This window comes from Belonocnema kinseyi, chromosome 3, assembly GCF_010883055.1.
Source record: "Belonocnema kinseyi isolate 2016_QV_RU_SX_M_011 chromosome 3, B_treatae_v1, whole genome shotgun sequence".
NCBI classification, from domain to species: Eukaryota; Metazoa; Arthropoda; class Insecta; order Hymenoptera; family Cynipidae; genus Belonocnema; species Belonocnema kinseyi.
Window position 1 is genome coordinate 77,248,069 of NC_046659.1, and position 15,290 is coordinate 77,263,358.

Genomic DNA, 15,290 nt, shown 5'->3' on the forward strand with positions numbered 1-15,290 from the left:
TTCAACAAAAAATCTAGTTAAATTAAACAAATTAATTGTCAATAACCAACTAATTTCAACTAAAGACATTAATTTCCAACCTAACAGTTTGTTTTTAACCACAAATCTTAATTATTCACTAGCAAGATTAGTATTCTACCATAAAACACAAAGTTTCACCAAAATACAGAAATTTTAAGACAAATAGTTGATTCTTCAACTAAAGAAAATTGGTGTTCAACCAAACATGGAATAGTTAAGTTTTCTGGCAAAAAAATTTCGAAAACATGTTAACATAATTGTTAAATTTCGAATAATAACTTTAAAGAATGTGAAAAAGCTCTAAAGTGTATAGTTTTGAAGTGACATTTGTCAATACACATCATATTGCATGTACATCATAAGACATCATGAATATTAATGTCTTTTTTTTCTTATTCTTGAACTGTAAAAATAAAATTCAAAAACTTGCACTTAGTGGTACCTTGATGAATAGTTCATCCGAAAATACATTGGAAATTTATTTTTTATTTTTGTTAGTTATTAAAAAAATATTAAAAGCACGGCGTGAGATTTTCTCGATAAAATAAGGAAAATTCTATGAATCATATGTAACATTCTAAAATCATATAAGATTTCCTGTACAATCCATAACAAAATGTTGGAAAATAAAACGAGTGTTTTTCCAAAGAAAGGGTAATTATTTCGCGCGTGGCACGCACAATGTTCTGGTTTTTTAAAAAGTGAATGGAACTTCGTTACAGGCATTTCTTTTAAAGTTAATGGGTACAAATTTATTTGGTATTCTACATCTAAATAAGATTCGAGCTCTTCTTATTAAAAATTTTAAACTTTTAAATCAGTTGAGATAAAAATTTTTATTTAAATAATTTGTAATGAACAAAACTAACGCAATTTGAAATGGCTAATTATAAAATGGTTATATTGATAAAGAACATACTTTTTTGCATCTAATAGAATTGTGTAGGTTTAAAAATATAAATTTAGCAGTGTTAAATTTAAATATATTTAAGCGCGTGAATAATTAGTTTTACAAGAACTTGACTACGTGTAACGAAATTTCGGTACAAATAGACGGACTTTTTCGATACATGTACACTTCCATTTTATAATTACAAAAGTTTAAAATTATTATTTAATTTTAAAAACTATGAGCTTATAGTTCTTATAAATTCGTTAATTATAAGATTCACTAGTAGAACACTCAGTTTTTAGAATTATTTTATTAGCTTCAAACTATAATTTTATCTCTTTTAGAAGCTTCCACTAAAAAATTGTACAGCTTCAAAGTTTTACAAATAGCAAATTTTCGCACATTTAAATCTTTAAATTTGGTATATTTTGATTATTATAAGTGAGGAGTAAGCGAAAAATTAAATAGTGATAAATCTATCTATTGACTATAAAATTATCTTGTTATTTCATATCCAGAAATCAACTTTTTGGTAGAAAACTGAAATATTTGGTTCAATATTAAACTCTTCTTCAGTATTATTTTTGTTCTGAAGATTCATTATTTTAGATAAGAATTAATCTTTTTTTTTAATTAAGTTTTTTGCTGAATATTTTAAAATTAATTTTCTTTGTTGAAACTGTAACTATTTAATTCGCTGTTGAAAATTGACCTTCTCTGGTTCAAAATTTATTTATGTGATTAAAAAATCGTCTTTTTTGGTCAGAAGTTACTTTTTGGTTGAACAATGATCACTTTTGGTTAAGCATGCCCCAGTTTGGTTAAAAATTAATCTTTCTTTGTTGGAGAGTCATAATTTTATTTGAAAATCAAACTATTTGGCCATTAATTAAATTTTTGTTGAAAATTCAACTTTTTTGTATAAAATTCGTCTTTTTGGCTTGAAAATGGAATGATTTGGTTGAAAATAAACTTTTTCCTACAAAATTTATGTTTTTGCTTGAAAACTCAACTATTTTTGTAGAAAATTAAACTATGTATTAAAAAAATCAATTATTTTGTTTAGTATTATTTTCTTATATGAAAATTTAACAGTTCACTTTTTGGTTCGAAATTTTTCCTTTAAAAAATGTTATAAAAATTCAACACCTTTGTTCAGGATTCATCTATTTTGTTGAAAATTCTGCATGTTCACTTAAATTTAACTGACTGAAAAATAATTATTTTTTTTAAATTAAAAAATTGAATAGTTTTAGTGAAATGTATTTTATTATGTTAAAAATTTGTTTTTTTTTTGTAGAAAATTAATCGTCACGGTTAAAAATTCAACTATTTGGTCAAAAATTCATATTTGTTGCTCGAAAATTCAACTATTTTGTTGAAACAACGTCTTTTTCTATTGAAAATTCAGCTCTATTGGAAAAAAAAGGAATTTCATTCTCGAAAACTCAACTTTTCGCTTTTTTTAATTAAAAAATTTAACTTTTTGGTTGAAAATGCAGCCACTTAATTTTCGCATATATATGATAATGGTCTTTAACTTGTCGAAACGGAATTTTATAAAATTTTTTAATCAGAGAAGTTTTACGTGTTACAAAACTGCAATGTATCCTTAAATACTGTAGAATTAACTCTAGTGGACTCTAGACTTTTTGTTCGCTTATCTTTCAAAAGAGAAACTATGCGCGCGAATAATTTTAATAGTTCACCCATAAAATAAACTTACAAACGCTGTTTTCCTCTACAAGATAGAAAGCTTCTACAACAGTAACATCACTGTGGGTTTTCCAATCAGCTTTGTTGACAGACTGTCTCAATTGACCGAAATAATATTGCGACCAGAAAATGGATATGTTTCCAGCTGCTTTTATGTAATTATTCGGATTTACTTCTAACTTCTGGAAGAATTCGTCAAGTTTCTTTTCATCTGTAAGTTCTTTAGGGTAACCAATGAAATTTTTTATCGATGCAAGTTTATCTAAAGCAAGTTTCCTTGTATCTTCGTCCATCCAGTCGATCTGAAACAAAGGGCAGAGCAAATAAAGGACATAAAGAAGAATATTAAAAATAGGTAAAAAATGATGACTTCTTAAAACTCTTCACCTAGGGTGATGGCTAAAGATATTTTTCAGCGATATATGTCGAAACGATGTTGCAAAACAAACGCGTTACTTAAATATGCATCAGGTCGCCTCATTTGCCCTACTCACCCTCCACTAATTTCCCTTTAATTTTTCCGCTTTTTCCTCCACTTGATTCTCTTATTTTCCCTTACTTCACCTACTTCCCTGAATTCCCTATACTTACACTCCCCTAACTTACAAATGCTTTCCCTACTTACACTCCGCTCACTTTCCCTATTCTTTCCTTCTTCTACTTTCTATAATTTCTCCTTATTTAAGCTAATTCTCCTTCCAAAATTTCGCCTTATTCACTCTACTCTTACTTTCCTTACTTTTCCTCAACTTTTGTACCCCTATTTCCCATAAAATCCTGTACTTTCCATCTCCCACTTTACCTCATTTTTCCTACTTTCACTTCACTCACTTTATCTCACTAAACCTCTTCTCATTTCCGCTGATTTCCACTAATTCCCCTCCCCTTTTAACCTCAATTCTCCAGCCTTCCTCCCTTCATTTTACTTTACTTTATCTACTACCTCACACCTCGCTTCCTCCCGTTCCTCGCCACATTTCACTTCCTTTCTCTGCTCTCCCTCTAATCTTTTCCTTACCGGCATACCCCTCATTTCCTCTCACTTACAGCACATCCGCTTTCTTATTTCCTATAACTTTCCCTCTCGGCCTTCTTTCTCTTTCCCATGACTTCCCTACTTTCCCTCTCATCGTTTCCACTAATCCTACCTTGCAAATTTATTCTCACTAAACCTATTCTCATTTTCACCTGTGTTCACTACTCTTCCTGCCCTCACTTTCTCGCGCTTCTCCTACTTTCCCTTCTTTCATTGTTACCTCATGTTTTCCACTTCCCCACCACTCATTTCTCCTACATACCCTCTCCTCATTTTCGCCTTACATCTGCTACTTATCTTCCTATTATTTCGGCCTTAAAGCCCCTATTTCTGATCTCATCACTACTTTTACCCCCCCCCTAATTTTTTTAATCCCTCTATTTGCCCTTTTCTTACCCCCATTTTCCTTACTTTCCTCTCACTTCTCCCACTCATTTCCCCTCACTTCCTATACTTCTCCGCCTCTTTATATGTTCTGCCTGAGGCTACGAAACCGTAAAAATAAGGCCATTGCAAACTTCGTTTAAAATTGAATTATCCTTTAATTAGAATCGCTAAGCTAAATCGTAAAAGATTAATCATTTTCACATTGTACATCACGCTTTTTGAAAATGTGGTGTGAAAACTAAGATATATTATAATGAACTGTCAAAATGACAGGACAGAAAAAGTTGCGAAAAAAACGCGAAAAGTGAGCGGAAACATAGAAGCTTCCATATGCTTTGAATTTCGCGGCTCGAGTTAGTTTCAGGAGAATCTGCTTGATGTCGTTAAGTTCGTACAGATCAGCTGTTTAAAACTCGGTATTCCAGTCGCAGATATCTTCATTCGTTGATAAGCTACACGGTTTTAAGTAAAGAGTGTTTTTGTTTGTTTGTCGGATTGTAAAATGGACAGCCTGAAAGAGCAACGAATTGCTGTGAAATTTTGTGTGAAACTCGGAAAATCTGCAACTGAAACATTTGCCATGCTCAACACGGCCTACGGTGATGTTGCCATGAAGCGTACTGCATGTTTTAAGTGGCATGGACGTTTCTAGGGTGGCCGACAGTCGATTGATGATGATGAGCGTCCTGGGCGTCCTTCAACGTCAACTGACGACGCACACGTTAACAAAATCAACACCCTGGTGCGCGAAAATCGACGTCTGACCATTAGGGAGCTTGTCGAAGAGTGTAGGATATCAGTTGTAACTTGTTACGGGATTTTGAACGAAAAATTGAAGATGCACCGCGTCACTGCGAAATTTGTGCCACGCTCCAGCTCACTTAGCACTCAGAACTCGTGAGTTTTTGGCCAAACACTCGATTATTGTTCTTCCCCACCCCCCATACTCACCTGACCTTGCTCCTTGTGACTTTTTCTTGTTCCCAAAACTAAAAAAACCCCTCAAAGGAAAAAGATTTGAGATGATTTCGGAGATTAAGGTAAATGCGACGAAGGAGCTGAAAGCCATCACAAAAGAAGCGTACCAGGACTTTTTCAACAAGTGGAAATACCGTTGGAAAAGTGTGTGCGTTGGGGAGGAGAATATTTTAAAGGAGACCCAGACGTGTAACTTCCAAATAAAGTACATTTTTTATGACCTCAATTCGCGCATTTTTTTAACAGACCTCGTACGCCTGCAGGGTACCTCTTTGACTTTAACAATAACGCTACCTGACACGCGAACTATTGGGTATCTCAAATTTATTAGAGAAATTTTAACGAAAAAGAGCAATAAATATCAATTCATTCTAATTAAAAATATTATTCTAAGGTCTAGAATTAATTATTTACTATAAGATCTCTTGTTAATATTGAGTTGAAGCTGAAATTTCTACCCGATAGTTCCAAATTAGTGGTGATGTCGTAGCTTTTCAACAGGTGTATTCTTCTACTCTTCTAAAACTAGAACTTGAAATAGTTAATTTAAAAACTCACCTCTTGAAGCATTGCTTTGAACTGTTGTTCAATATCGACTGCTAATTCTTCTGCCTTTTTTTTAGATTCTGGTGAGAAATACTTCCTGACATATAGAGCACCAATAATAAATTCTAGTTCACTAGATACCATATCCAGGCATTCCTTCCATTGGACTTGCCTTTCAACTGGACCGTTGACTATAGTTGACAACTTCATTTTGCTATTTCGAAATGCATTTGTTAATAAATCGACATCTTCTTGAAGTGCTCTGCATAAGAGATAATTAGCCAGCACCCTTTTTGATCGTGTATTTTTTATTAGTTTTTCAAATTCTTTGAAATAATCAAGCACGGTCACTATTATCAGTTCTTCATCATCAATCACGATCGGTTGGAGAATTGAGTTAAAGTATTCCTTCCAGAGAATACTTGGATATTGTTTTGATAGCTCTCTAACGTTCATGGGGTTATAGAAAGCAGTACTATCACTTCTATCTTCATCGCTTACAGAGATCTAGAGTTTTAAGATGTTTTAATAAGCAAATTCTGTTTTCAACGGGGCAGATTTTTTTGAAATGATACATGGATTGTCAAAATTAGTCATTCTTATAACATTTTTTATCTTGAAGTAAAATATAAGGGTCATTTCGTTTTATTTCGCCTGAGTCGGTTGCGAAATAATAAAAAAAATCTGCCCGCATCGGGGGCACATTCTCATCGCACGCTGCTCACATCGATCGCAAGTTCGAGCGCGCCTCGGGCGCGCGACTGTTGGTTCTCGCGCTTCGCGCTCAATAATATATTTATCTCGCACTTTACGCTCAATAATGTATTCACCGAGCGCTACGTGCTCATTCTTTGTGCATCACGTATCTCGTGCTTCGTACTCGACTTTCCCCCTAAAATTTTATATCATTTCCATGAATGTTTATTATTATAATTCGTACCTTGCATTGGTATTAAAACAGACGAAGTTTTATCATCCCGTTAAAAAATGCGCATTCTTTAAAAAAATGTTGCTATTAAACATTTTATTGCAACTTTTGTCGTTTTTCCATGAACTGAATTTGCACATTTCCAATGATTTCTTTATGATTTAAATTTTACACAAACGGTCTACTGAGCAGCCTTACCGCTTTTTAACTTCTAAATTATATACATGTCTGTATAAATATATATTCATTTTTTTAAATGCATTAATATACTTGAGAAACTTTGAAATACTGTGAAATTGTTGCATGAAAAAATGTAACTTGGATTTTCCATTATTTTGTATGCTGTCAAAATTTGAATTTTTAAATCATCAAAAAAATTCAAAAAGCTGTTATGATAATTTTCTAGGGCATTTAGAAATCTAACTTTTTCTTTTCTTGGCATTTTTTCATATCGTCCGTTATTTGGCTTAAGAGGTTCATTTTCGTGTGTTTTTTGGAATTTTGTAAATGCTATAACTCTATTAATTTTTAATTTTATAAAAAAAGTTATTAGAATAAATTGTTCGACTTTTCAAAAACTATGAAAAGCCATACAGAAAATTCCAATCTAATAGAATGATTTTTTCAAATGTTATCGTTCTGGAAGACAGGCATAAATACATACAGAAGGATCGACAGACACTTACATAAAAACCTATTTTTCGGATTCAGGGGGTCTTAAAACGTGGACGCTTGACAAGAACAGGGGGGGGGGGCGGTTGTCATATTTTACACATATCTAATACCTTCTCTGATGACCATGTAATAAAAACATTATTACAATTTTTTTTTGCTCTACTTTCATTGGAAAAATGTTATCTATTAATTTTTTCTTAGCTTGTGTCGTGTGTCGAAAAAGTTAATTTTTGTATTTACAAGGTTTATTTTATAAATAAAAGAAAAACTACGTGTCCCATAAAAAAATGATTAATAACAAATTTGTAGATATTTCTTGGATGCACAATGTTTGTCTTATATTTTTTGTCCTATTTTGCTTAGTTTGAACGCGAAATGCAATTTTTTACTTTTTTTTTCCAATTTGTGAGGTCAAAATTGGAATTTTTTATTTTTGGAAAAAAATTCAAAAAGTTGATATGATAATCTTGTAGGGCTATCGAAAAGTAACATTTTTCTTTTCATATACTATGAACAATTGTAAAGAGAATTTTTGAATCATGAAAAAATGTGTGCTCAAAAATTTTCAGAATGGGCTCTCTTTTAGTTTTTTTTATCCAAAATGTCTGACTAACGAACTTGGCATTAGGGGGGGGGGGGCAAATTTTATACGAATATAATACATTCTTTGATGAAAATGTAAAAATGATTTATTTGTGATGAATAATTTTTTGTTAGTTCTGTTTTTTGGATTAATTGTAAAAAAATAACATCAAAAACATGAATAGTTACATTTTTTGAAACAACACACACTAGACGAAAAAGAAATTAAAAGACAAAGTTGGGATAAGAATGTGCCCACGCAGCAGGCAGATTTTTTTACTGTTAATAATGTTTTTCATGATTAAAGCCAAAACTACGCATTCTATCAAAAAGTGGTTAATAACAACTTTGTAGATCTTTTTTAAATGCGCAATTTTTGTATACTCATATTTTACCGTATTTTGTATAGTTTGGCCGGTAAATGTAATTTGCGATTTTACATTATTTGCATGCTGTAAAAATTTGAATGTTTGATTTTTCAAGAAAATCCAAAAAGTTTTTATGGTTATATTCTGAGGCATTAAAAAATCAACATTTTTCTTTTCTTGACTTTTTTTCGTATCGTGCGTTATTTGGCTTAAAATTTTAATTTTTGTGTGTTTTTTGGTAAGTTCAAATTTAAAAAAATGGTCTAAAAAATATTCAAAATGGGCCCACTTGTTGAATTTTTATCCAAAATGGCTAGCTAACGAACTTGACCTCTAGTTCAGGACACTAAACGAGTGTACCTAAAGTCAATCTAAAAGATTAATTTTTTCAAAAGTTATGGAGTTCACAGACAGGCAGACATACATACAGGCAGGCAGGCAGACATACATACAGACAAAGATATTCGTAAAAACCTGTTTTGTGGACATAAATTTTACAGAATTTTATATAAACTATCTTTAAAATTTTTTTAACATACGCGAAAGTAACTTTATTGTGAAATAATTACCGACAATTTTGTTTTTACAACTATTAAGTCATACACATTTTTTAGCAGCTTCAGTCTCACCAAAATTGTTCGGCTTAGCTTTTAAAAAATGTAGAAAAAATATAAAAATAGACTTTTAGAGAAAATTCTGTTAAAATTTATAGGAAAACCCGCCACCATATTGTGGGTAAATTTTTTTCTAATTTTCTGGTATATTTTAAAATGAAATGAAAAGATCTGTCAGAATCAAAAAGAAAAAAGCAAATATCAATATTAGTTTAGTTAATGCAACACTTGTTCAATTTTTTGAGTGGATGATAATGACCTGCAAAAACTTTACCTGTCTTTTTCGTAGTTCTATGAAAATTTAATACTCACTTTCGCAAGTTTAATTTCAAATTCGAGAGATTCCTTTAATTCTTCTTCAGCTCTAGTAAGATTTGCACCACAAAGAACGGCAATTTCAACCGTGAAATTGTAGTACGCATTGACAATCTTGTTATTGAACCCTTCTATTAAATATTCGCGACCAATACTAAGGGCTGGTTGGTCGATCTAAAAAAGTAATTTTTACTTTGAATATTAAATTTTGACCCTAATTTGTTCTTTTTTTCTTAAGGAGTAATAACAAACCGTTAGGACAAGTCTTGAGCTGTTTAACAAATCTACGGAAGGTTTGAAATCAAATAAGTAATTTGTTCCATATCCCAATTTGCCCATAGCATAAGTTGTATTTTTCCAATCGAATTTTTCCTCTTTCCAGGAGTCCTCTTCTAGGACAGGCCAGCCACCTAATTCTTTAAATTCATCTAAGACTGTCTTGAGACCATTTTCTTCAATGGCAGCTATAGAAAAAAAGGCGAGTTACTGTTTTATACAAAAAATTTGTGTTGTGTAATGTTCGAATTTTGAAATAGGCTCACATGTGTTCATGCAACCATTGTACAAGTTTTTCGCTAATGTGATGAATCTTGGTTCATTTGTCTGAATTCCCTCTTCAATGCTAATTTTAAGTTGGTTCTTCACTTTTTCTTCGATAAAACTATCTCTGTTGATGAAACCCTCATCTTTCGGAATCACTGCGTTTTGCGTGTAATTACCACATGCAAATTGGTAAAAGTTATCACACGGGTCTACCTTGGGATTCATAAACTGTCGGATCATAGACGCTGAAAAATTATAATTGTATGATCTGATTTTAGGGAAGAGTATTGCGCATTAAGTTAATTTAAGCACTGTCTCGTAGGGCAGATGAGCAATCCGCCCCAACTACCTGCGTACGGTTCTCCCACAACACGGCCAGATTTGAAAGCGTATTAACTAACATATATTTAGTTTATTTGACAAATAATCACGTTTCTCAACATCATCTCTGAATAATTTTGCACCCCCAGTGCAAAAGTATAAATAGCCTCATTCCTAGCCTGATTTAGAAACTTATTAAGAAACCCATACATTTTTTAAATTGTAAATCTAGTCACATTCATCAAAATTCAATAAACATAATACTACTGAAGTTAATTTTAATAAAATAGACTGAAAACTTTTCCATAATATCGGACATAAACTTGAAAATTTATTCTTTAATTTTAAACTTTTTATGTCAAATAACATATCGTTTGAATTGTTATAATTCGCAGATTTGGAATATTATATCTAAGAATTACTAAGCGTTATATTGAAAAAATGTTGTATGCCGCATGTTATTCCTCATTAGATACAAAGAACTCATGCAGACCAGGGTCGGCGGTAGAAGTTCAGTTGAGTGAGGGAAAGATGCGTGGCGGGAGAATTGTATGAAGGTATCTGGGGCGGAATTATCGGCCGTCTAGTATTACTAAATTTTTTGTAAGATCAACTGAAAATTCCGTAATACTCCATATTACGGGTATTTAATGAGATGAACCATTCACAAAATCTATACTATTACGTCCTATTTAAAAAAAATCAATCTTATTGGAAATCCATATATCCAAACTTATAATATATAACTTTAAAGTATAGTAATCTTACAACGAAGAATTGCAATACTGTTATAAAAACTTTGTACATTTAGATCATTATTATTTGTTTTATTATTCCATTAAAAAAATATACATTCAAAAAATCTTTTTCTACAATTTTTTAAATCACTGCTACTCGGGAAATCATTTGATATGTTTTCCCAAACGTTTCAAAGAACCTTTAAACAATTTCAAAGAATATCACGAGATCATATGAAATTTTTATAAGAATTCAAGTAATCTTTTAAATGGGTTGAAAGGCTCGCAGTAAATTTTTTAAATAAATTTTTCAGGACCTCGAAGGATTCCATAAAACTTAAAAAATATCAAGGGATCTCAAGGAATATTATCAGATTGTATGTCATTACACGAGAAAAAGAGATTTTTCAAAATTTTAAATATATTGGGATCTTACCAAATATTCCAAAAAATTGTATAGCTTTCAAAAATTCAAATAAATTTCAACAGATTTCAAAGAATTTAAAAGATTTTAGACTATATTGACAGATTTTCAATAATTTTTAAGAGGTTTCAAAACTTTCGAGGGATTTTAAAAGCTTTCAAATAATTTCAAAATTTTTAAATTATTTTTAATGATTTTAGTGATTTCAAGGAATTTTGAAACATTTTCATGAATTCGAAATATTTTGGTGTATTTTATAGGATTCGAAGGTAGACTTAAGTGATTCGACAAATTTCAAGCAATTTTAACAAATATCGGATTTTATGTTGCTTCACGGTTTTTAAGACATTTTATGATATTTCAATGAAATTTCAAAGTAATTTTTGCACAGGAATGAAGGAATTTCCAAGCTTTTTAACGACTCCAAGATATTTTTAATATTTGAAGATTAAAAAAAATACAAATGATTTTTGGGCGTTAAAAAAATATTTATAAAAACAGTCTTTTCACAACTTTTGAAATATTGAAATAAACATTTTTACGAAAAATTAAAGATTGCATACATTTTATTAACGCTTATTATAATCGCAATTATTTAAAACAGGTTATTTTAATCCAGTTTAGCTTTTTGAAAAATCCAGAAAAATACACTAACAGTATTTAATAATTGAATATATGAACTTGTAATGAAAAAAAACGATAAAAAAATAAGATTTTGCTAAATTTTTATTGTAGATGAGACAGCTTTTTAAACGTTTTAATTTAATTTCTTTTTAATTTTCATTCTATTAGCTTACAATGACACTAGTCTACGGATTAAAAAAAATTGAAAATCTCATTGAATTTTTTTTATAGATTTGTTTTAGACATTTTCGATGTTTATATTCATTTGAAACAATGACTTTGTTATATTTCGGATATTTCGGTTCATCGCAACGCAACCTCAACTAGCAAAATGATCAGGCAAAATTGCACTAATATTCTTTGCTGATTCGATGTTCTTTACATTGATAATAAATACCTTTTGAAACAATATTGGTAATTTCTAACTTGAGATATAGTTCGCAGAGTAAAGCTATTATCGAAAAAATTCTTTTTTCCTAAATTCATATTTCGGAAAACAATTTGTTTCAATAGGATTTTCAAGTTTAGCAGCCAAAAATGCATTAGAAAAATATAGTGACACTAAATGAAAAAATTGACTGTAAACTAGTGTTATTTGATGATCAGGGTGTAATAATTGTTATTGAAGAAATGAAAATGAGATAATAAAATTATATTGATAAATAAATATACAAACCAAAATCTTGACATTCAGTATTTGTACAAACATTGCTGCTCGCTGGTTCGTTCGTTTCAGCACCCAGAACTTTGCACTCGTCAAGAAGACCAAAGAAGAAAATAAAATAAAGCATTCTAAATTTTTTCATATTTTTTACTGAATTAACAGCTGTTTTCAACTTGTAATTGACGAGTAAAGTTTATGTGTTGCCTAATTTCTCTTGAAAAGCCTTGTCTAAAGAATCTGAGAAATAAAAATGAGTAAGTGAATAAAATTATCGTATACGACCAACCTCAAAAAAACACCTTAAACAAAATTTGTTTACAAGACGCTTTTCAAAAATAATATAAATAGTTTATTAACATGTTATTCAAAGATAAATGTTTTTAAAAAAGGATGTGCATGCAGCTTTACATGTTCTCAAGAATAAAAAGTACAAAAAAGCAAACTTTATACGAATAACTCGCGGTAAAGATTAGATAACATTTAACGTCTTTAAACTAATCGCTGAAAAAGTCTTAATATTTTATTTTTAGAACTATTTCAAAATTTAATAATTTTTCTTCTCTTATATTTCATTATTATTAAATAATTTCCTTTTCATTTAAATAACGAAAAACAATCAACTAGGCCTAGGCATTTCGGAGATATTCCTGCCGAAAATTGTTATTTTTACTTATACAGTGAAATGGATTTTTTCTTATTTATTTCATGATTTTATTCTGAGAGCTCGCTCGCAAGATTACTGAGACCTTTTAACAGTAACGGATGAGATTGAAACTCTTATTCTCTTAGCATATTAAATTTCAAAAGAATTTACAGATTAGATTGGCTTTTGGTGTGGGTCCTAAACGTAGTATTAATGAATAAAAGCTTTTCACCCAAAAAGATCTTCCAATTTGTTATTAATTATTTCTTGATGCAACCACGTAGATCTTCTTTTATTCGTAAGAAATAAACAAATTTAATATTTAAATAAACAGCACATGCTACGAAAAAGTATGAATAGACAAAAATTCCGCACCTAAAGAAAATTTACACATTTTTTATTAATCAGTTTTCAAAAGGTCGCGAAGTTTAGGTTTGATTCGTCAAAAATTACATTAAGTTTTGTTTTAATTGTACAAGAACGACACAAGGTACGAAAAAAATTAATAGATGAAACTTATTCGCCTATTATGGAGATCAAAATTTTTTACGAAACACTTTTTGATAGGACTCGTAATTTTTGTTCTTTTCGTCAAAAATGAAATTTAAAAAAAAACACGTAAGCCGTCATAAAACACCTGTCAGAAGTGATAACTTCATATGAAGGGTCCGCGGTCTAAACCCGTTAACTAAAATTTCAAAAATTGTACACGACGAAGGAAAAACTTGGTTATTTTGGCAATTTTCAATCTTTTTAAAAAACTGTGGAGTGTTTTTTGTTCATTTATCAAAGAAAAACAATACAATTTAGCTTTATAAAATTTGAATAAAAATTGAAAGTTATATGACAGTTGAAAGCTATTCATATGTTATCTACAAGGATTCCATCATTCTAAACCGGTTATCTACATAAGCAGTTAACCAGTATCGCGTGTTAAATATTAAATGCATATAAAAAAATGTTCCAGAAAATACAATAAATCAATTTTGTAAACCATTTCGATCAGCAGGTTTAGATCGCGGACCCTTCATATGATGTAAATTAAACTAGCTTTTCTTTGAACTTTTTCAACATAAAAAATATCCACTGTTCAAAAATCTAATTTTTATTACTTATATACAGTTATACAATATAAATTTTTATTTATGTACTATAATTTCTGATGGAGTAGTTCACAAAATACGAAATACGTTCAGAGGGGAGGGTAAGTCTATCGAAGTATCATTCTCTGTGTTTAGACCAATGGAAAAAGTATCACGCAGGGGGAGGGGGTCAGAAGTTCCTGAAAAATGTATCACGTATTTTGTGAATACCCCCTAATAAATGACGATTTAAAAATGTAACAGTACAAATGAAGTATAATAATCAATAACACTTCATTAATCACACAAAATCGCATATCAATTCACGGACGGGGTCCGAACCTCAAGCTTCAAGAAGAACACATGCAGCCAACACTGCTAGCTCAGCGCAAGTATGAGAGCGAATGATGGACAAATAGTAGGAAGAGGGGATTGTAAGTGTCAGTCAGTCGGAGAAGTGATAGAGAAGGGGAGCGTCAGCCAGTCCAGCGTTACCCACTTTTGCGAGTCAAACCGTCCCATAAGAAATTTTATCACTTTAAAAAATAAATTTTTAGACAGACGACACAAGCTACGAAAAATTATGAATAGACAGCAATTGATCACGTGGATTCCATAATGTCCTTAACACTAGGACTCTCTTTCCCAGTACCCCGTGATTGTAGAAATGCGGTGAAATGTCCGAAAATGACGAAGTTGGGAAAATCACTGCGAAAAAAATATGACAATGTGCGACTTGATAAGCCACAAAACTTTTATTTCGAAATTGTTTTTATCTAATTGATAGTTTTAATCCTAAAAATTTAAAACCGAAAATGTTCATTGTACCGAAAGCAATGATTTTTTAAACCAAATTCGCGAAAACTCGGCTTTTGCTTCAGGAAATGATCTTGTTTCATTCACAAAAACAAAAACCTCTAAAGATTCCAATTTTGTTTTAAAAGTAGATTTTTTTCTGATATTTGCAACATGAAAATTATTGCAAACCATTACCCTCAGGTAATGGTTTTTTTAAAAGATACCATCATTTTTTTATTGCCGGGCGTGCACTCCACTTGAGTCGACCGGCGCCCTGGTACTGGTAATCGCCCACAGGTCGTATTTCTAAAACGATTTAAAAGCTCTTTTTTTAGAAATGTTCGGCATTGCATTTTTAATAGATTTCTGGTTTTCAATTGTTAAATTTGTATCATA

At 30.8% G+C, this 15,290-nt stretch overlaps 1 protein-coding gene across 2 annotated transcripts in view; it reads right to left on the minus strand.

Annotated features, from left to right (window-relative positions):
• The window catches only part of LOC117169325 (neprilysin-2-like), a 21,399-nt gene extending 8,625 nt beyond the window's left edge, over positions 1-12,774 (minus strand). Inside the window, exons 1-7 of one of the 2 annotated variants that reach the window (XM_033355653.1) lie at positions 12,729-12,774; positions 12,384-12,608; positions 9,601-9,846; positions 9,311-9,522; positions 9,056-9,232; positions 5,589-6,083; positions 2,640-2,931 (exon numbers count right to left, since the gene is read on the minus strand). In XM_033355653.1, coding sequence (XP_033211544.1) covers positions 2,640-2,931; positions 5,589-6,083; positions 9,056-9,232; positions 9,311-9,522; positions 9,601-9,846; positions 12,384-12,513 — 1,552 coding nt within the window. In that variant the 5' untranslated portion in view covers positions 12,514-12,608; positions 12,729-12,774. Of the gene's footprint in view, positions 1-2,639; positions 2,932-5,588; positions 6,084-9,055; positions 9,233-9,310; positions 9,523-9,600; positions 9,847-12,383; positions 12,609-12,690 lie in introns of both variants that reach the window. The other variant, XM_033355654.1, reaches the window with a different exon arrangement.
• Positions 12,775-15,290: the final 2,516 nt, after the last annotated feature.